This window comes from Trachypithecus francoisi, unplaced genomic scaffold (genome assembly GCF_009764315.1).
Source record: "Trachypithecus francoisi isolate TF-2019V2 unplaced genomic scaffold, Tfra_2.0 Lachesis_group7, whole genome shotgun sequence".
Classification (NCBI taxonomy): domain Eukaryota; kingdom Metazoa; phylum Chordata; class Mammalia; order Primates; family Cercopithecidae; genus Trachypithecus; species Trachypithecus francoisi.
Window position 1 is genome coordinate 7,713,398 of NW_022681472.1, and position 20,711 is coordinate 7,734,108.

Here is a 20,711-nt window from a genome sequence, read left to right on the forward strand (position 1 = left end):
GATAGTAGACTTAATATTGTTAAGATGGCAACATTCCCCCAACATGAGCCAGACTGAATGCAATCCCTATCAAAACACCAATGACTTTTTTTCCAAAATGGAAAAATACCAACCCTAAAATTCATATTGAAGGTGATGGAACCCCTAATAGCCAAAACAATCTTGGGGAAAAAAAAGTTGAATTCATACTTTCAGATTTCAAAATTTATTACAAAGCTACAGTAATAAAAACACTATCATTCTTTATAAGAATAGTCTCTTCAAGTGGTGCTGAGATTACTGGATAGCCACATGCAAGAGAATGAAGTTGGATCTCTACTTCATATCATACACGATAATTAACTCAAAACGGAACAACCTAAATATAAAAGAGAATACTATAAAACTCTTAGAAGAAAATATATAAGTAAATCTTTATAACCTTGGATTTGGCAACGGATTCTTAAGTTGTGACACTAATAAAATACTTCTAAATCATGAGTTTAGTATCCAGAAAATATAAAGAACTCTTACAAATCAATAGTAAAACAAGACAAACTAAAAAACAGGCCAAGAGCTTGAATACATATTTCTCCAATGAAGACACACAAATGACCCACAAGTAAGTAACACTCACTAAAATGGCCACAATTTTTTCTTTTTTTTAAAAAAAAAAACAAGAAGTGAGAGCAAGCATATGAAAAACTTGGAGCCCTCACACATTGCTGGTGAGAGTGTAAAATGGTTCAGCCACTGTTGAAACAATCTGGCTGTTCTTCAGAAAGTTAAACATAGTATTACCATACTTTCTAACAATTCTCTTAGGATATACCCAAAATAATTGAAAACAGGTACCCATGTACATACGTGTTTTCATAGCAGCACTAGTAACTAAAGCCAAAAACCTAAATGTTCATGAAGAGGTGAATGAATAAACAGATTATGGGATATATATATATTTATAATGGAATATTATTTAGCCATAAAAAATTAAGTATTGATACTGTTCATTTTCAAATTACTAACTTTATGTGAATTTCATCTCAATATAAAAAAATGAAACAAAAAGGACTCTAAGATGATTTCTAGGATTTCAAAAAGGTTTAAAATTATAAGTCTATAATTCTTCCTTATTTTCTGGATACAGAAGTTCAGCAGTTTAATGCCCTACTCTTGAATATGAGGAGACAAGCCAGGATCATAAGACATTCGAGAAACACTTCCAACATGACATAAAGACTAAATGAGAAAAAAAGAGCATGGAAGACAACAGAGAGAAGAAAATTAGAAAAACACTAATTTGTATCTTCAGAGTTTAAAAAAACAAAACAAAACAGATGCATAGGATTCATGAAAAGGTGATCAGCAATCTTGTAAGTTAAAGCCATAGTTGTCAACACAAAATTCAATGACATGGCTTAAAAGACACATTGTGCAAACTCCCAGACAACACTAAAATATTAATTAAATAGAATGCAGGAGATAATATAAAAAGACATTTTCCAAAAATAAATAAAAAAAAACAACTCCCTTAGTGCTACGGACATACATCACTAGGCTGAAAGGGTTCTCTGATTGCCTAGTACCAAGAATGGTTGGGGGTTGGCAACTGCAAGACATTATCATCAAACATAATCTATAAAAGAACACAGATGGAATGGTATTAGATTTCGCAATACCCCAAACGACAGAAGACAATGTTCGCAAAAAAATGATACTGTTAAACTATCAATCATGAGCCTACTTACAGAGGTTCAGAAAATTTATTTCACTAATTCTTTCCTAGGAAGTCACTTAATCAAAACCTCTAGTACGAAAGAGAAGAGTCCATGAAATGCAGCTTCCTAACAAAAATGTTAAGGAAAGTCCTAGAATATGAAATAGTCAGCTTAAAGAGCAAACAGATGTTTGAAGCAGAACAGTTCACAATGGAGGTCTGAGAAAAGTGGCTTGATAGACTAAATATGAAGCAGCATCTGCATCTGAAAATACTGAAGCTATGATAACTACAAGGTAACAGCAGAATAAGAAAGAAAATAAAAAATCTTCAAAGAAAAATCTATGGGCAGTACAAGAAAAAGTAATCACCTTAAGTCGTCATAATGCAAATCTTAATGCACAAACTAGAACATAATAAAGTATACAGGAAAGACAGAAGTGGGCAAGTAAAGTTATGAAAGAACTAAATCTTATATGAGAAAGTCAATTAAAAATGTACGTGGATTTATCAAAATATCAGCATAGCCATGTAATTTGGCACTCCATATACAAATGTCTACAAGCAAAAGTAATTGCCTCTAGGTGGCAAAATTTGGGAAACAGGACAGGGATCTTGGGGTGTATTATTTTTTTGGAAAGAATGTGCATGTGTTTGTATCTTGACAATTTTAAGAAGTCAGTAAAAATGACCGTTCATATGATTTTTGCTCATTCTGTTCTTAGTATATCCACTCACCTTTGCCAAAATAAATCAATCTATGTAATTCATGTGCTTAAAGTTTATGTGTAAAATGTGATTTAAATCTTCACTTATGTAATAAAAGGAGCTACATTTCCATGCAAGTCTGAATAGTACCTTACAGGTTTGATTGTATTACATAAAGAAATCTTTATAATAGCTAACACACGTTGAGTGCTTAGCATATGCCTGAAATTGTTCAAAGCCCTTTACACTTATAATTCTTAATCTGCAAAATATCCCTCTGAGGCAGGTCCTATTATTATCCCATTTTAGACATGAGAAAACTGAGGTTCAGAGTTTATGGAACTCACCTAAAGTTAACGTTAGATCTAGAACTGGAAGTGAGGTACCCTAATGCCAAAGATTAGGGTATAGCACCTTTACCCAAAGCTAGTAACTCAGTTGATGAGTTTAGATTTCCAAGTTTCATTTCTCTTCAACTTTTTAACTAAGAAAATTATTTCATTTTTTGTGCTTTATAAAGATACATGTGAACAACAACAAGATACAAAATAGCATATAAGGAAACTATAGGCAACAATCTTCAACAGCAATATTAATAATGATTTGATTTGATATGTGTCACAAAAATTCCACAGTACAATGACCACATATGAAATCTGAAGAGTACCAATTAAGTCAAAATGGCCTAGCTGGCAGATTCATTTAGACCTAACCAGATCTGCTTCACAAAATCGCCCTCTATATAAAGTTATTACTTTAACAGTCTTTGCATAAAGATGTCATGGAAAGATTAAATAGAAACAAGTGAAATCATTTGTTCATTTATTCATTAACTTGTCAAATTCAGTTTTCTATACACTACGATGTTTATTCCATTTTGTACTATTAGATACACATATTTAAAAAAATATTTAACTTATTTTTATGAAGAAATTAAATATTTTCTGAAAAAGAATTATTTTATTATTGTTCTCTAGCAACAGATCTCAAACAATTCTCATCCAACTCAACTAACTCATTTAAATAACTTTGCTCAATGGCAACTTCTCTAAAGATCTAGTTTACACAATTCTATTCTACATAACACTGTTTACCCTGTTACATGGTATATAGTTAAAGAACATTTTTGTAATAAACATGTTTCTTTTTGATATGATACATAACAATATTTTCACACTTCCCAGCAATCACTCAAATATATTAAAAATGTATCCTTCTTTAAAAGGCACACACATTTACAGGTTCAAATCTTTATTGTTTTAAAATTGTACAGTTCTTTTACAATACAATATTTTGTTATTTAAATGACCTCTAAATGGTTAATGTGCAATGAATATCTTTTGTTCTGAAACTCAACCATGAATTACGATTTCATCAATATGATTATTCTAGAGTCATAAAGATGTTGGGAAGGTTTGAGTCTGCATTTAAAATGGTTAGTAGCACAGACTCTTTCCTTTAGAACCCAGATGACCAATCCATTGAAAGTGCTTTTGAAGACTGCTGATTATTTATGGCTGATCTTAAAATCAGTCAATCAAATTACAGTTCCTTTTTTTTGAAACATCAAAGGGCATTTAAGAAAACTGAAACAATTTGCTTTAGTAATCTACCGAGGCAAACTCAAAATGATTATCTGCATGCAATAACACTCCTCTTTAAATAGTTTTGAAGAATTTATACATTTTATAAAGAATGTGTTAAAGAGTGCAAGTATTCTGATACTGATTTCACAAAAGGACAAATGCTGGTAATAATAACATTTAACATCTAAGTTCAAGCTAGTGTATATTTAACAGGCAATTAATATGGCTCATCATAAGCCACAATGCACAAGGTATGCCCTTTGAGAAAATGAACTAGTTTGGTCCGCATTTCTAGAGTTGTCTGGGTAAAAACAAAAAACAAAAACCATTTTAATTCAGCCAAAGATTTTGATGAATTAATTATTCCTAAAATGAAGCCAGTTAAAAAGTAAATGATGTACACCAATGAAGCATATTGTCACGCTGACTTTTGCATAAAAAGATGGCCTGCTGTTTTTGGAGTGATGAATGAGCACTGCAGGACAAATCAGAAAAAAAAGTCATAGAATGTATTAATTTTGTCCGTAAGTTATACTTTCTTATTCCATGATACGGCTTTCACTCTGTAAAACTTTGTCCCCAAAGGAACTTTAAATCTGTTTTGTGCCTAAGAGGGAAAGAAAAAAATGGAATCACTAAAATGATTAAACCACATCACACACACACACAACCCACAAAAACAAAAAGAAACAAAAAAATACATAAACGATATCACACAAAAAAAATACCCTCCTATCATATTACTCATTGCTAAGTATTGAGGGGTTGGAAGGATGTGATGGTCTTTATCAAACTATGTAAGATCTACCCCTCACCAACAAAGAATATATTGAGTGAATAGCAAAGACAAAGTTGGTAGCCACTGCTAAAGAATATAATACAAAGTGAGCCATACATCATTATTTTAAGTATCAAAGAAACCTCAGTACTATATGGTTCAAGTTCTATTCATGTTTTGTACATCGAGGCCCCAAATTGTAGTGAGTCAAGAAGAATGCTCAGAAGGTTTCACTGATTCTAGAGCACTGACATTGTTACACAATCAGTCCATTTTTTAAGTCACCAAATACTTTACACTACCTTTCTTTAATGGGGGTAGAGTATGAAAATAATAAAACATCAACTGTATTTACAAATAAAATTCCCTTTTCGTCACTAGTTATGCAGGGATTTTTTTTTTCCTGCAAATTAGTTACACTAGTAACCTAACAGTCATAGAACACAGACTTTGTAGTGGTTTTCCATTATATATTGATAGGCTGTAGTTAATCTATCTCTACTATCTAAGGACAACATGAATACTTATAAATTGCCAGTTCAAACTCATTCTCATTAAAGTCAAACTCTAACTCAAATAAGCATAAAGGCCAAGAACAGCAGTGGTAATGATTTCTATATAAAGCAGTATTAAAATATTCTTTATAGTTCCTAGGCTTAGTATCACACGATGTGGTTTTTACCTTTTTGGCTTGACAGTATTCTTTTTCCATTACTTTTCCAAGTACCCAGGGTCTTCTAGATGCACCTGAAGCTAAGGAAATTAAACAGTTAATTTCTTTTTGAAAGTATGATAATAATTATTCATGGAAACATAACTGCCAGAATTAAAACAGACTAAAAAGCTCTCACAAGTGGAAGAATAGGTAAGACTTTAAAAACTGCTGAAATCACTGAAATGCTTAACAATTTACAAAACCAAATTCATGCTACTTTTCAACCAGTAATGTGTGCATAGCTCTTGTTACTCTAATTAAACGTACATGATATGTCAAGTCACAGAAATAACAATTCAGGAAACACTAATAATCTAAGTACAAATCATGAACAAATATCTAGGAATTCTAGACTAACTCAATAGTGCCCTCTATCGAAAGAACTAAAAGATAACCTTTCCCATTTCTTTAAGCAAATGTATAGGTTCAAAGCAAATGTATTTAAAATGTATAGGTTCAAAGCAAAACACTCTGAGGGGCAGTATTTTTAATACAAGTTCTCAAAGGCAGCAACTGAACAGCTCTCACATCTGTATGCCACAGTGCTGGGCAAAACAGTGTGTATACAGCTGGTACTCAATAAATAACTAATAAGGGTTAAGAACCAAAAAAGTCTAGAAGGGCAGTACTTGTGTGAATGAAGGAAAGTTGAAAAATGTGAGAGAAGACAGGATAAACCTAGTCCTTATAAAGCCAAAATGTGACAAGTCAAGTGATATCCATTCTCTTTTAAAATTCATCAGAAAAGAAGCTGTCATATTAAAGTTGACTTCAAAAGAATTCAGGCAATAAACTACAGATGCCTTTCAACTTATGATAAGGTTATGTCCAGATTAAACCCATCCCATATTGAAAATATCTAAGTTGAAATGCATTTAAAACTTCTAATCTACCATACACCATAGCTTAGCCTAGTCTCAGAACATTTACATTCGCCTACAGTTGGGCAAAATCATCTAACAAAAAGCATATTTTAAAGTGTTGAATGTCTCGTGTAATTTATTGAATACTAAAAGTGAAAACCAGAATGGTTGTATGGATACTGAAAGTAGGGTTTCTATGAATGTGTATCACTTTTGCACCATGGTAAATTAAAAAAATCTTAAGTAGAACTACCATAAGTTGGGAACTGTCTATATTTTGTTTAGGGTAAAGCCTTTGAAAGAAGGCATATGAATTTTTATTCCATAAAAATAATTTGGGAAGATATACATGAAAGATATCCCAAATAAAAAAATCAGAAATGAACCTGAAGAATACGATCACATGACAGAAACATAAAAGCTCTTGGAAAATAGAGTGTGGTGAATTCTCTGAAGAGTAAACTAACACTTCACAGCCAATTACTAAGATCCAAAAAGAATCATCTAAACTAAATGCTTGTATGACGCTGGAAGAGTAACGAGCTCCACTCTCAAAAGGCATAAAAACACTGGTAATCCACACTCTTCCAAGGCAACAACACAGTAGGGTAGCAGGACCCCAACTGGCATTCCTCAAAGGAAAAAAGGAAGGCGGGGTTATTCATGGTTAAGTAAGACTGTTAAATAAATTCTTTTCTGCAGTACTTGTGAAAACCTTTAAAATGGCAGTGTGCATTTTAAAAAATGTTTTTTAATATTTCCCAGATTTAAACACTGAACTCTTAAGAAAATGAACATGGAAATATTGAAAGGTAATAGGCTCAGATGTAACTTATCATCATGCAGTTCTGAGGGAAAAAAGTGTGCACATATTTGTGTATATTTATGTATTAGATACATACACATAAAGAGATACTGTAAGTGGGGTAAAATGTTAACAGGTGAATCTGGGTCAAGAAATATGCGGTTTTTTTGTGCTATATAATCTTTGCAACACTGTAAGTTTAAAAATCATATTCAAATAAAAAGTTTAAACAACTGAAAAACAAAACAAAACAAAAAACAAAAAAAGAAATATCAGGTTCATTATTTTCAAGGTAAAAAGTACTAAGTAAAAATAGTAAGTTATAAGCTACCTTCTCATTTTTCATGGTTACATGATTACTGTTTCATGGATACTCTAAACAGCCAACCACAAATAGCCATGATGGAACTGTCATGGGAAAGCAGCCTAGTTCAAGACTAGGAATTTGTCCAGCCTGGTCAACAAAGCGAGACCCTGTCTCTACAAAACAAAACAAAAACTGGGCATAGTGGTGGTGCACATCTATAGTCCCTAGTCCCAGCTACTCAAGAGGCTGAGGCAGGAAGATTGCTTGGGCCCAAGAGTTCAAGGCTACAGTGACCAAAGATCATGCCACTGCACTCCAGCCTGGGTGACAGAGCAAAAACTCATCTTAAAGAAAAAAAATGGCCGGGTGCGGTGGCTCAAGCCTGTAATCTCAGCACTTTGGGAGCCCAAGGCAGGCGGATCACGAGGTCAGGAGTTTGAGACCAGCCTAGCCAATATGGCGAAAACCCGTCTCTACTAAAAATACAAAAATTAGCTAGGCATGGTGGCGCATGCCTGTAATTCCAGCTACTCGGGAAGCTGAGGAAGAAGAATTGCTTGAACCTGGGAGGCGGAGGTTGCAGTGAGCTGAGATTGTGCCACTGCACTCCAGCCTAGAAAGCAGAACAAGACTCTGTCTCGACAAAAATTATCTATCTATCTATCTGTCTGTCTGTCTATCTATCTATCTATCTATCTATCTATCTATCTATCTGGCTTTGTTTCTATCTATCTATCTATCTATCTATCTATCTATCTATCTATCTATCTGGCTTTGTTTGCGAGTCAGTCCAATTAGATTAGGAACATCAATCTAAATGGACTTACTTTGTTTTAGTGTTAAAAATAATTCTACTTAGGCTAAGTATACCAGGATATCTATTCTGTTCTTTTTAGTATTTTAAAAATCAAATAGACAATAGACATTGTTACTTAGTGCATTTTAACAAAGCTTATTTCCTTTTTAAAAAAATAAGAGTATAGAACAGTATAATGATAAACAAGGTACGAACACAGGATACAGGATAGACATTTTATAGTTTAAGAAAACTTTTGTTTTGCCAAAAAATAATGCTTTTATATAAACAAATAAGCATACATTAATCTTGAATAGTCTGTACATGAGAATTTTGACAATATAATTATGCAACTGCTAGGATATGAGATGTCCGAATCACTGCACATTCTGATCAACTGGTCCCTTGTATAAGCTACACTCCTTAACTCTGAATTGTAAATGGAATCCATGAAAATAATCTAGATAATGTAGATTTTATTAAAAAGCAGATTAAACAGGGTTCCCTCTTAGTGACTTAATTCTTATATAATTAAACAGGGAAAAAAATCTTTAGTTATATAATTTCCTCCATTCCAGGTTTATATTTTAGTCATGGAATGACACTTACCACCCTCACCTGGTTTGAGATCCAGGGCAGGTAGAGACTCTGAATGTAGAAAATATAAAGTAGGACTAACAGTAAATAACACATAATTGTCATGGCGTTCGTCTAGGATGATGAGTACCAAATCTCCCACCTGAAAACTGAATAAAGAAATGCAATTTTATTGACTTAGAGTTACTTCAATCTCCCTATTCTGAAAACTTAATTATACATGCTACAATGCTCAACTACATATTAAGATATTAACGCAAATATTAAATTTCACATTTACATGATATTCTTTTTGTATTCTGCCCAGGTCCTAATGGGACTGCTGGTCATGCACCGATATTCAAAGGATGATGTCAGGGTCTGTCAAAGACCAAACATTTCTTTAATAAAGTTTCCATAATCTAACGTTAAGAAACTGGATGAAAAGCAGAAAAAGCACCCATTATAGTTTATCCAGTTACAGGAAGATTTTTTCTACTAATCTTTCATTTCACACCAAAAATTTAGAGACATCTCATATACACTCACAGTGTCAAAGAAAAATTAGATCTTGTCTTCAAGCGCAGTGCTCTTCAATTTACAAGAAAAAGCAATTGAAATAGGTCCATAAGTGCTTAATTAGGTCTAAACAAGTCAACAGATATCACTATTTTGGGGTATAAGCCCGAAAGAAGACAGGGAAAGAGAGAAGTGGGTACAACCAATTACATGCTTAAGTGGTGTTTGTCTCTTTACAGCCTTTTTTAGAACTGTTGTTCGAAACATCAAAAGACCTTGAAAATCAATCTCATATTTTTCAATTGTCAAGATCATTTAAGTTGGTAGATCCTATACATAATAAATCATCAAAATCAGCTGGAGAAACTTTTAATGTCTTTTATTTATTAAGTTACCCTATAAATACTTATTGACTACCTAACAACCATGTGGCAGGTACTGTTTTGGCTAAACACCAAAAGCTAATACCTTAAAATGGGGAATTGGGAGATGAGGCCTCTATATGAGGCAGTATCTTTGGAGTTCCTCCCTCTCTCTAGTCTCTGAAAGACCATTAATGAACTGCCCATTGACATGACATACAGCTGGTAAAGACAGATGCCACCAAGCCCTTTCAAATCACTGAGAGAAGATGAAATTTTAATGAGACATGAAAAGTCAGAATCACAGATATCTGACAATCAAAAATGTGGTCAACAAATTTAGAAATTTAGAAACAAAATACAAGAAGTTAAATAAAGGGTCTTAACTTTCACAACCTTCCTGTCAGGAATAACTCACTCTTCATGAGTTGCTAACAATGCTTTTATTATTCCAGAGCTCCACCTTAAATAACCAAAGCTAAAGAAAAATTGTAACTATGGGGTAATACAGTTCAGGAAAACTATTAAACGATTCAACTGATAAATTCTGTAAACCAAAAATCAAATTTGAAGCCCCCCAAAACCAACCATCTGAATGAACTTCCTCCTCTAGGCCAGTGCCCATAATATATAATTTAACCTGAAAGACTGGTTCAGGCCATGACAAGAGGCAGGGGTTGGACTTGCCTCATCATGTCCTCTTCCCTTTTAGAATTCAGGAAAAGTCAACAAGAATTTAACATTAACAGGAGGTTAAGCGTGGTAAGAAACATTTACAAACTATTATCTGTCAAGCCTGCTACCTGGAGGCTTCATCTGCATGATAAAACTTTGGTCTCCACAACTTCTTTTCTTAACCTAGACATTCCTTTCAACTAACTGCTATCAGAAAACTTTTAAATCTACCTGTATCTTGGAAGCTACCCTCCCACCTTTCACTTGTCCCACCTTTGTGGACCAAACCAACTTGTATCTTCAATGTCTCATGTTTCCCTAAAATGTATGAAACCAAACTTCCCCCTCACCACCATCCCGACCACCTTGGGCACATGTTCTCAGGGGCTCCTGAGGGCTGTGTCACAGGCCATGGTCACTCATATTTGACTCAGAATAAATCTCTTCAAATATTTTAGAGTTTGACTCTTTTCATTGACAATTTCAGTTTATTATGATTTGTAGAATATTAATAAAATGAAATCTAAAAACTAAAAATAGGGAAACATTGCAACTTAAAAACAAATCAAAACTCTCCAATATAGATTAACAAGACTAAGGAGATAAATGAGATTTAAAAGAGGTAGCACATGCTGAAAAGTTAACTGGAGGAAAAGGCTTCAAGGATATGTATGTGAATCATAATGCTATAATAGGAAAGTTTTGGTAATCTAAACGTTTCCAGAATAACAATTTAGAAAAATCCTGCTTTCCAATAAAAAACTTTTACTACTACTCAGTGCAAAACACTCAGCTCAATGAACCTGGACCTGAATTACTCTCACTGAAATATATTTTCATTAACAATTCGGTGAATGCTTTCCACAGAAAAATACCCACAAAACTGAAGTACTTACTCTCTAATAGCTATCTTTTCAGAATGCCTTGAAGATACTGAAGACATGCTCTGAGACATCTAAAAAAAAAAAAAAAAAGTTTATGAACTTACACAATTTGAGTACCACATGTATTCTTACCGCAAAAATTTCACCCACTGTTACATACATTCAAGTCTGTGTCCAGCTTTAAAGAGCCCAAACTAATAATAGTTATTATGTTCATTAATAATTCCTTTACTTCAACAATTAGCAAATTTGGTTAGATTAAAAACTGATTTTAGAATCACATTTTATTTACATTACATATTTAGCCTTAAAAAGAAAACAGAGAAAAGGACAAGTTTTTCAAGAAGGCTTTGAAAATTCTAACGCATTAGTTTCAAAATCTTTCCTTTTGGAAAAACAAAAATGTTGGAAACAAGTGCCAAAAGAAACACAAGCACAGCCAAAAGAAACGAACACTTGGAAAATTTCTCGGCAAAGCAACTTTACTTCTGCAGAAGGGTGCTGCTCGCAGCCGTCATGGTTGCAAGAGAACACCAAACAAAGGAAGGAAGGGGTTTTTATCTCTAATGCAGTTTGTTTCTGTGTCCTATTGCCTGGGGTTGGACCACACAAACTAAACTGATCCCAGTTGGCTTAGCCCTAACCTTTCTCCAAATAGGATTTGTTGAGAAAAGGAGAAGGCAGCGGGGAGAAGTGGATGGGACTGATTTACAATCTTACAACTTATGAACAGGAAGTTGAGTCTTTGAAGAGGAACTTAGTTGTCCAACATACAAAAACAAACAAACAAAAAAACCCCAAAAGATTTAAAATCTCCAGCCTGGGCAAAATGGTGAAACCCCATCACTACCATAAATACAAAAAATTAGCTGGGCGTAACGGCAAGTGCCCATGGTCCCAGCTATTCGGAAGTCTGAGGTGGGAAGATCACCTGGGCCTAGGAGGCAGAGGTTAGAGTTATAATGCAGCAAGCAAAGACCACCTGGTGACCATCAAACAGGCCATCTGGAGGCAAAACGCTATCTGAGGAATTTAGAAGTAATTAAACTTTCCTAGCATGTGGATACAGGTCTTTTTCAAAAATGTTGTAAGTAACTAGAATTTCTACACGTCTCCAGAATGCATGCATGCCAAAACTCACTGAGCAACCCTTGCTGACACTGAGACACAAAAATGTCTACAAATGCAATCATTTATCACGACCCACATGGCCAATATTGGTCCAAACTACCCTTAAGATCCCACCTTAAGGTCCACATATGCTTGTAGGGAAAACTCACCACAGCACTCAGTCCTCTCTTGCTGAGGCGCCCCACTACACTCTTCAGCAGCATTCGCTCTAATAAAACTTTCCTTTTTCAAACCTATACTGTTGTCGGTAAATTCTTCTTACCAATCCAGAGTCAAAATCACTTTGCAATGCCAGCGCTCTGACACCTTGCCTAGCAAACAACACTACTCTGGTTAAACTGGGGTAGGAGCATTAAAGTTCTGAAGGCTGAGAACAAATCTCTTTTCTCATCTTCAATGCAACTTCTGAGATGTCTCAGTTTAAAAAAACTTGTGAACAATCACGAAACAATGCAAGATGTGATAGCCACCCATTTCCTCTACTAATGAGGAGCACAATGAAATGGTAGCTGATAAGCTACCCTATAACCTATAGCCCATACAGCTTATCAGGTATATGGTAGCTGATAAGCTATAGCCATAGCTCAGCTGGGACTGTTCTGCTCTTCAAAGAAGCTTCAATCCATTTATCCACACCATCTCATAATACCTGGAGCATGGAAACCAAGGTCTTTGAAGCTTGAAGGGGTGGTAAAAACATCTATTTTTCCCAAGCAAAGCGAGCACAATGCATGGTTGCACAAACCAAGGACAGATAAGGACTTTTTTGTTTATTAAGTCAAATTTTGATGCTCTGAATTTCCTCCATTTCCCTTTGAACACTACCTGGTACAATGCAGGGTTCTCAATAGGTGTTTTAAAAAAGAGAAATAAAACAACAAATAATAACTAGGAAGGCCTAAAATTGCATAGCAACTTACTAAAATTATCCAGACAAATGGTCTATATCCTGCCAGTGAAGACTGACCATCATTTTTAAGATCACAATTCAACTTTAATTTTTTAAAAGCTTAAGTTTTTTATATATTATAAATGAAGACAATGGAAGAAAACATTTGTGAATATAGCTGTAAGTCTATGTGAAAGTGTGATTTACATTTGGACACCTTTCTGAACATGACTGTAATGCTCTCTGGGTCTGAAAGAATTTATTCTGTGAAAAGAAAACAAATCTTGGAAACCAAAAATCACTAAGGAAAAGGGGAGGTTAAGCTGGGAACTACATCAGGCAAACCTGCCTCCCATTTTATTCCTAAAATAAGAAAGCTACAAAGACCTCACAAATTTGCCCACAAGAAAACGGCCCTGCTGTTTCACTAAGTCAGACTAAAGCATAAGTGACAATTCCTCTACTCTCCTCTGACATGTAAATTATGTATTCAGTGAAAGGCTAATCACAGTTTCAAAATAATGCAACCATTTGTCTTTTATCTACCTATGACCTGTAAGCCCTCTCCCCAGCTTTGAGTTGTCCCACCTTTTCAGACAGAACATCTTACACATACTGGTTGATATCTCATGTCTCCCTAAAAATGTATAAAACCAAGCTGTGATGTGTCCTGACCACCCTGGGCACTACAAGGTATTTTTATTTTTTAAACAAACTAAATTCTAAAAAGTATTTCAAAACTTTTCAAAAGTACTGAACAGAAGCCTTAAACTGTTCCTACTACCTTGTAAACTGTAATTATCAGAATTTGAAAAAATAAAGTTAGTGCTTTATTAAAACACATAATTTGCTGTAAAATGGGCTGTTCAAATAACTGGTTAAATTCACAGGTTAAAGCCAAGGCAATTTGGCTGGGTGCAGCAAAATTCCAGGCAATTCCAATTTGCCTGGAATCCCAGCACTTGGGGAGGCTGAGGCAGGCAGATCACTTAAGCTCAGTAGTTCGAGCCCAGCCTGGACAAGATGGTGAAACCCCATCTCTATAAAAACAAAAAAACAAAACCTGAAACCAAACTGAAAGAAAAATTAGCCAGGTGCGGTGGCACTCGCCTATACTCCCAGCTACTTGTTGAGCTAAGGCAGGAGAATTGCTTGAGCCAAAAAGGTTGAGGCTGCAGTGAGCCAAGACTGCACCACCACACTTCAGCCTGGGTAACAGAAAGAGACCTTGTCTTGATTTTTTTTTTTTATTAAAAACAAAACAAAACAATAAAAACCAGGGCAATTTACAGTACCATATGGGATCTCTTGCCTTTCAGGCACTTCCACTTAAAAATAAGATTCATGAAAAGGGCTGGGCACAGAGGCTCACAGCTATAAATCACAGCACTTTGGGAGTCCAAGGCGGGCAGATCACTTGAGGCCAGGGGTTTGAGACCAGCCTGTCCAAAATGGAGAAATCCTGTCTCTACTAATTATGCAAAAATTAGCCGAGTGAGATGGTGCACACTTGTAATCCTAGCTACTTGAGAGACTAACGCACAAGAATTGCTTGAACCCGGGAGGTGGAGGTTGCAGTGAGTCGAGATCGCACCTACTCCAGCCTAAGCTACAGAGCAAGACTCTATCTTAAAAAAAAAAAAAAATTCGGCCGGGCGCGGTGGCTCAAGCCTGTAATCCCAGCACTCTGGGAGGCCGAGACGGGCGGATCACAAGGTCAGGAGATCGAGACCATCCTGGCTCACCCGGTGAAACCCCGTCTCTACTAAAAAAAAAAAAATATAAAAAAGTAGCCGGGCGAGGTGGCGGGCGCTTGTAGTCCCAGCTACTCGGGAGGCTGAGGCAGGAGAATGGCGTAAACCCGGGAGGCGGAGCTTGCAGTGAGCTGAGATCCAGCCACTGCACTCCAGCCTGGGCGACAGAGCGAGACTCCGTCTCAAAAAAAAAAAAAAAAAAAAAAAAAAATTCATGAAAAGATAGAATGTATTAAAATTATGCACACTTGTGAGTAAATATATTAATCTTCAAAAGGCTTATGAAGCATAGCTCAAAACTGATTTTGATGATTCTTTTAAAAATAATCTTAGGTGCTTCAACTGGTCAGATTTAAAGTCGTAAATTCGCCAAGACATTATTTAATTTCACACTAAGAAAAAAGTCCGAATCTACAGTCAGGAGATAACTCTGGCCTGACTTCAGCATTCTGAAAATCAATAGGATTCAATGACCAACATGGACCAACAAACCTACTATAGATAAGTCAATCAAAGCCTACATCCTCTGATGGAATATCTTCATAATGAAATATAATGCAAATCATTTAAAAATGTTAAGACCAATTTACCAAGAAGAAAAATCTTACCAGTCTTTGATTTAACCGTTTATTTTCTTCTTCTTTCAATTGCAATGTCTGCAGGTAGAAAAAAAAGAGAGACCTGTGGTTTATCCTTGTACCTACTCAAATAAATCTAAACAGTGACTGTCAAAAAGTTTTCATTAGACAAAAATGTTTGGTTCAGGCATGAAAAGTTCATGGGGATATTACTTTCGATGAATCCTTTCCAACTGTTTTCATTATCTATTGGCTTAAATGAGAACCAGAGCAATTTTAGATACATTTACCAAGGACTGTCAAACATTAACACGCATTAGAAACACCTGTGAAATACATAAATATGTAGTAAAAATCTGAGCTCTATCCCCAGAGACTTTGTTAACTAAGTCATGCCTAAGAGAATACATCTGGCATCTGTAACATACATCTCAGATTAGGCTGAGGTAGGAAATCACATAACCCTTTAATAATAGAAAACATGCTATATTCAAATGAAGTTGTACAATTCTGAATTTGGATTTTTATCAATTACACTTGTAAAGAAAAAAGGCATTGCTGAAAATCTTATACGCCTAAAGAATGAAAAGTAATCTATGAACAATGATCTGCCAAATGTGTACCAATTTGATCTTATAGTACCCTTAATAAAGGAAACCATTTATTATCAGTTTTTCCTTGTCCAACGCAATTCTTTATTTAAAACATAACTCCCTTCATTACTTATTTTTGTTTTTGCCCATTTCTAAAAAGTATTTAATACTTTGTTTCTGAAACAGATGTTTAAAATAGCTATTTATGTTATTTTGCTGAAGTTTGAACTATTAGATAAAACTATTACTTTACACACGGATTTAATAAAAACTAACAACTTTTTTCCTCTCATACAGACTTCATTCATTGGGAAATTACAACAAATGGGAGGGTTGAAATACTGCCAATTGTTTAGCTAGTAGTTTCTTTAACTGTATCCAAAAGTGAACATATTAAACATGGTACTTCAAGAAGATAATTTACTTACTCGTTCTAACAGCATTATCCGCTGTTTTTCTTCAGACAACATATGAATATTTTCTCTAAAAGTGAGAGAATTGAGTTTCAGTTTGAAATTCTAAACTTTACATTCTTCAAGATTTTAGAAATTAATACAGATCACTTTAATAATTTAAGGGTTTTCATAAATTTTCAAAAGCAGCTTATTTCAGTTAGCATGTAATTTCAATGTTGTATATTCTCTGTAGTAGACCTAGATCTACAAACCTTTTGAAATAAGTAAAACTTTGTGTATGCATTTATCTAGAGATGTCTTTAAATTTCTTATTTTTCCCAGGTATTAAGAATCACTCTTCTTCCTACTTGTGATTGAATCCATGTTACTGATAAAGGCGTAGTTCTTGAGTGGCTAAAGACTTCAGTAGATTTACTAAGTGGATGCTATGTACTCACTAGTTACTATCCTAGGTGTGAATTTGCCCATTACACTAAAACATCCAAAAACAAACGAGAAAATTTTTTAAAATGCTGTAACATTAGAAAAAACAATTATTATTTAGGTTTTAAAATTTATCTACAGGTATAATCCCCCAATTATATTTTAAGCAACTTGATGTAAGGCAGGTGTTCTGTCTCCTTCAATATGCTAATTCTTTAGGAAGAGGTTTTGCCTAATATAAAGGTCATAAAGACTGACTTCTGTAAGAGTTTTATAATTTTAGCTTTTACACTTAAGTCTATGATCTATTTAAGTCAACTTGTATACATGGTGAGGAAAGGGTCCAACTTCATCCTTTTGCATCAGGATATCCAGCTATGCTATCCCTGCACCATTTGCTGAAAAGGCGACTTCCTTCATGGAGCTGCCTCAGCACCCTTAACCATAATGCAAGGGTTCAACTGACCATGAACACAACGGCTTATTTTGGACTCTCAATTCTATTCCACTGATATATGTCAGGCTAGCACTACAGTGTCTTATTACCTTCGCTTACAAATTTTAAAATTAGTCAAATAGTGTGAGACTTTATTATTCAAGATTGCTTTGGCTATTTTGGGACTCTTGCAATTCCGTATGAGTTTTAGGATCAGCTTGCCCTTTTCTGCAACAAACACAGTTCAGATTACGGTAACAATTGTGTTGAATTTGCAGATCAATTTGGGACGGGCTACCATCTCAAGGAGATTAAGTCTTCCAGTCAGTAAACACAGGATGCCCTTCTGTCTTAACTTTTTTCCACAATGTTTTGTAATTTGTACAAGTCTTGAACTTCTTTTGTTAAAACTATTCCTAAGTATTTTTACCTTTTTGATGCCATCAGAAAAGAAACTGTCTTTTAAATCTCATTTTTGGATGATTCATTGCTAGTAGAAACAATGACAATTTTTCTTTTTAACAGACAGGGTCTTGTTATGTCGTCCGTGTTCACAAACTCCTAGACTCGAGGCATCCTGCTGCCTCAGCCTCCTGAGTAGCTGGGACTACAGGTGTGCACCACCACAGCCAGCGCCAATTTGTTTTTGCACACTGAACCTGTAACCTCCAATATTACTGAACTAGTTTATTATTTACAGTATTTTTTTTTAGAAGAGTCCTTAGGATTTTCTAAATTAAAAGATAAGGCTATGTATGCAAATAGAGTGTTTTATTTCTTGCTTACCAATCTAGATGCTTTTTTTTTTTTTTTTTTTTGAGACAGGGTCTTGTTCTGTCGCCCAGGATGGAGTGCAGGGGCACAATCTGCAACCTCCGCCTCCCAGGTTCAATCAATTCTCCTGTTTCAGCCTCCCAAGTAGCTGGGATTACAGGTGCCCACCACCATGCCTAGCTAATTTTTTTATTTTTAGTAGAGACCAGGTTTCACCATGTTGGCCAGCCTGATCTTGAACTTCTGACCTCAGGTGATCCGCCTATCTCAGCTTCCCAAAGTGCTGGGATTACAGGCACGAGCCACTGCATCTGGCCAATGCCTTTAATTTCTTTTTCTTGCCTAAGTGACTTTGATAGAACTTCAAAGTACAATGTTAAGCAGCAGTGGCAAGAGCAGACCATCTTCATCTTGATTTTCGGGGAAAAGCATCTTACATCATTGAGTATGATGTTAATTGTGGGTTCTCACAGATGCCTTTTAATAGGCTGAGGAAGTCAATTCCAAGTTTGTTGAGTGTTTTTATGATGAAAGGCTGTTGGGTTTTGTCAAAAGCTTTTTTCTTCATCTATTGAGATAATCATGTGTTTTTCTGTCCATTCATTCTACTGATACAGTGTATGACATAAATTGACTTTTAGATGTTAAACCAACCTTGCATTTCTGAAATAAAGCCAACTGGAATTCGTTTTGTATTCTGCCAGACTGGATCTATTAGTATTTTGCTGATAATATTTGTGCCAATAGTTACAGAAGATGTATTTTCTTCTTTTTGATATATTTGTCTGATTTAGTATTAGTATATAATACTGGCCTCTCAGGCTTATATGAAGATGCAAATGACTGCTTTCCTCTGAGTGGGCAGGGGTGAGGTACAAAGGACCCTGCACCTACTGGTTTCTTACTGTGTACCAGACCTTCTCAAAGGTGCTCATTAAATTTAATGCCTGTCCGGGCGCAGTGGCTCAGGCCTGTAATCCCAGCACTCTGGGAGGCTGAGGCAGGTGGATGACCTGAGGTCAGGAGTTCAAGACCAGCCTGTCCAACATAGTGAAATCCCATCTCTACTAAAAATACAAAAATTAGCCAGGTATGGTGGCGGGTGCCTGTAATCCCGGCTATCTACTCGGGACGCTGAGGCAGGAGAATCGCTTGAACCTGGGTGGTGGAGGTTGCAGTGAGCCAAGATTGTGCCATTGCACTCCACCTGGGGGATAAGAGTGAGACTTCGTCTCAAAAAAAAAAAATGATAATAATAATTTAATGCCCAAAGCAACTATCTTGATGGAAAAATAAGGGAAGATGACTTGCTCAAGTTCCCAAGCAGGTGCCAGACTCAGAATTTGAACCTGGATCTGTTTGAACGAAGGGACCATGGTGATTCTATGATATCTTTTGGTAATCACTTGTTCGAATTACTTTATCTCACATGGGGGTGTAGTGTTCACTGACCCACTGGGCATAATTCTTTGTGTGGCATAATGATCTGGACTTTTTGCCCTTGGAATCTCAGTTCCCATATCTGAAATTCCAGAGGTGCAACTAGAAATGCAAACTCTACTTGCAAGGTCCTTTGGAGAGGAGCCCTTTCTCCTCCCAGTTCTGTCTCTCCCACAGATATAACTGTAAGCACAATTTTAGTGGTCTTTCACTATATTCAACGGAGAACTGTTAAGAAAGTTCTAAATTCCAGTAAGCTCTGCCAGGATTTCAATGTAATTCAGTAAACATTTGCTATATATGAATAAACAATAATAATAAAAAAAACCGTTCCCTGCCTTTCCTCACCAAAATGAATACATTCATTACTACAATAACCCCTTTATAGGTAATGGACCACAAAATGTCAACATTCCTTGTAAATAAGAATGGCTCAACACTACTGCCATGATCCTTACCTTGGCAGTATAGGATAATTCTGGTGTACATACTATGTATAGTATGAGAGTTCCCCAAAATAATTAATTCGGTAATGTTTTCTTACATTTACAGTTTAAAGAATTAAAATAGCGCAACTTTCAGATATACGGGCTGTGGACAACCAGTAATGCTAAAAATATTTCCTCTCTTCAGAGCTTTATAACTTATGGAATTGGACTACTGCTTTAAAAGCCTTAAATAACAGTTGAAAACAGCCATACTTACTGTACAGACATCATGCTTGTCTCCATTGCTGAATCCACTCTTCCTTCATCTGCTGTTTCCATAGCAGATCTATCTGATTCACCTGGGAGTTCGGGTGCACAAGCTCCATAAAGTTCTGGGGCTGTAGCTACATATGGTGAAGGAACAAAACTGCTACTACGCAACTTACTGACTTCTTCTTCAAGCTTTTTCTTTTCCTCAAGCAAACGAGCTCGATCTTCAGAAAGTGACTCTATCAAATCTGAAAGACCCCCAAATTGGAAAAAAGTATTATGTAATAAAAAAAACCATTTTGCATGAAT

At 35.4% G+C, this 20,711-nt stretch overlaps 1 protein-coding gene across 2 annotated transcripts in view; it reads right to left on the reverse strand.

Annotated features, from left to right (window-relative positions):
- Positions 1 to 3,205: 3,205 nt before the first annotated feature.
- Positions 3,206 to 20,711, reverse strand: part of RB1CC1 (RB1 inducible coiled-coil 1) — a 96,789-nt gene continuing 79,283 nt past the window's right edge. The window contains exons 18-24 of one of the 2 annotated variants that reach the window (XM_033203622.1): positions 20,410 to 20,650; positions 16,644 to 16,698; positions 15,653 to 15,700; positions 11,283 to 11,341; positions 8,864 to 9,000; positions 5,451 to 5,521; positions 3,206 to 4,597 (exon numbers count right to left, since the gene is read on the reverse strand). In XM_033203622.1, the coding sequence (XP_033059513.1) occupies positions 4,520 to 4,597; positions 5,451 to 5,521; positions 8,864 to 9,000; positions 11,283 to 11,341; positions 15,653 to 15,700; positions 16,644 to 16,698; positions 20,410 to 20,650 (689 nt within the window). In that variant the 3' untranslated portion in view covers positions 3,206 to 4,519. The remainder of the gene's footprint in view (positions 4,598 to 5,450; positions 5,522 to 8,863; positions 9,001 to 11,282; positions 11,342 to 15,652; positions 15,701 to 16,643; positions 16,699 to 20,409; positions 20,651 to 20,711) is intronic. The other variant, XM_033203623.1, reaches the window with a different exon arrangement.